Genomic DNA, 2,166 nt, shown 5'->3' on the forward strand with positions numbered 1-2,166 from the left:
CAAAATATAGCCTCAGGGAGCGCATTTATGAGGAAGGCTATGTGAGGTATTTAACATGTCAAATCTGGGTTTCCCCAAAATAATGAATGAACCAGAGCGTCTCTTGCGCCCAACCTGTCCTGATGATGTGGATGATGAGTGGGTGGAGGCGTCTCAGACCCTACAAATACCTTCCCCTCTGGATCACTTACACTTTTCAGCAGCGTTACGCACGCACCAATCTCGGAGCCTCTCTTTGAATTCAGCACAATTCTATTTGTTGGATAATTAAAACAACGATGGCAGTGATAAGAAACGAGGTTTTCTCCTGTTTTGTTTTCTACGGCGTGCTCCTGGTGATCAAAATGTACGTTATAGCGATAGTAACGGGACAAGTGAGGCTACGTAAAAAGGTAAGTGACTCCTGTCGATGCCTCCCAACTCTAACCCCAACATCGGGCTTTAACTTTAACTGATCTAAAATGTTTTACTTTTTTTAATCCTTAAAGGCTTTTGCCAACCCCGAAGACGCGCTGAGACACGGAGGTTTGCAGTACCACAGAGAGGATCCATATGTGGAAAGATGCCGGAGGTGAGAGTGCAGAAAGTTTGATTTATTGGAAATCACAGTGTCACGACATGCTTTGACTTTATTTAACTTGTGTTTTATCAGAATTGCATCGAGCAGTAGGCTTAGTGCTTACAAAGATTTGATCTGCAAAAACAAGATTACAATCAGGAAAACATATTTATTTATTTTATAGTATCCACTGTTATGCCACTGAGTATTTGACCAGTGATGTTAAATATTATGAGTACTGAATGTTCATAGTTTTTGTTAAAGCTCATGTGGCTTGGTGCTTTGCATTTTACAGACCTGCATGTGCCAAACCATAAAAATAATGAAAAGTCTCACTTTATTGATTCATAAAAATGCATAATTCCCAGTAATGATTTAATTCAGTTGCAACTCCTCACTGACATTATTTTGATTGCCATTGCTTTTCCACTATGAGTTTTAGGCAATAGTAGATGTGTGTGACTAACTTTGTTTTAACTTGTCAAAAATGATCCGTGACAGCTGTGAGGAAAGCAGATGTTTTTCTACTAGTATAAACATCTCCCTGAAATATACATGAACATGATACAGGAAACAACTGTGCGCTGGCAGTTACAAATCTAACATTTCCAGAGAAATCTGGTCTGGCATTTACTGCATATTTGTAAATGACTACAACATGTAATTTTCAAATAGTCTGTGAGCCTAATCATATCTTAGTCATGTGTGTTTTTATAAGATATGCTAACAGGGCAGGTTTCCTAGAATAATATTGTTAAAAAGATTAATCCGGTGGAAGGAGAGGAAGAAGGAAAATATGTGGGGCCGATAGCTTACTAACGTGACATTCAGCTGTGCCAAAAAGAGAAAGTTACAGACGTCTGCTGCTGTACAGCACATTATGATGCATCTGAGACAAAGAAAGTCTTACCCAGACTGAAATAGTGAAATGAGTCACCTTGCTGAGAAATTACGAGGATCGAGGATTTTCACTGCCCAGTCATCAAATAACTCAGAAATCCACTACTGTCACTATAGTGTAGAACAACAGTCACCCAGCTGAATCAAGAAATTACAACATAGCAAAAAGTGATGTGTGCCCACATGTGTGACTAAAACTCATTTTCTCTTCTATAGAGCTCATATTAACGACATGGAGAACATCCTCCCGTTCCTGTTCCTGGGTGCCATCTACTCCCTGACTGGACCTTCACTGGCTGTGGCCCGTCTTCACTTCTTGGTCTTCTTCATGGCTCGTGTGCTGCACAGTGTAGCCTACCTGTTTGCCCTGCGAGCGCCAACCCGCTCTCTGGCCTACACTGTCGCACAGATACCTTGTGTTTCCATGGCACTGCAGATCCTAACAGCAACCGCAGCATATGCTTAATATGAGATGTGGGACTAAATAAGTTTGGGCTTAATAGATGGTGGTTACTATGTGTGACCTGTGTGAGGAAAACACACAACTCCTGAGAGGGCTCCTGGGGAAGCAGAATGGATGTCAGTGAGAGTGCAATATAAGGTGTGTGATCACACCACTGCTTGGGTTTGGGTTTATAAAATGTCATCAGTATTTTTGTTTTATTTACAAAGTTGAAATGTGAGAATGTGTTAAAAGTCATTTGAAG

The 2,166-nt window shown here is 40.7% G+C and overlaps 1 protein-coding gene across 1 annotated transcript; it reads left to right on the plus strand.

Moving 5' to 3' along the window:
- Positions 1 to 278: 278 nt before the first annotated feature.
- On the plus strand, positions 279 to 1,963 carry ptges (prostaglandin E synthase). Its single transcript, XM_053340366.1, has 3 exons — positions 279 to 392; positions 489 to 571; positions 1,676 to 1,963. The coding sequence occupies exons 1-3, from the start codon at positions 279 to 281 to the stop codon at positions 1,923 to 1,925; spliced, it is 447 nt and encodes a 148-aa protein (XP_053196341.1). The 3' UTR covers positions 1,926 to 1,963.
- Positions 1,964 to 2,166: the final 203 nt, after the last annotated feature.

The sequence above is a fragment of the Scomber japonicus genome, chromosome 19 (genome assembly GCF_027409825.1).
Source record: "Scomber japonicus isolate fScoJap1 chromosome 19, fScoJap1.pri, whole genome shotgun sequence".
Classification (NCBI taxonomy): Eukaryota; Metazoa; Chordata; class Actinopteri; order Scombriformes; family Scombridae; genus Scomber; species Scomber japonicus.

What these genes read in the sequence shown, in the direction of transcription:
- ptges (XM_053340366.1), top strand. Translation starts at nt 279, where the DNA reads ATGGCAGTGATAAGAAACGAGGTTTTCTCCTGTTTTGTTTTCTACGGC. An exon ending in AAGTGAGGCTACGTAAAAAG is followed by an intron (nt 393 to 488) that starts GTAAGTGACTCC and finishes TAATCCTTAAAG; the next exon opens with GCTTTTGCCAACCCCGAAGA. An exon ending in TATGTGGAAAGATGCCGGAG is followed by an intron (nt 572 to 1,675) that starts GTGAGAGTGCAG and finishes TCTCTTCTATAG; the next exon opens with AGCTCATATTAACGACATGG.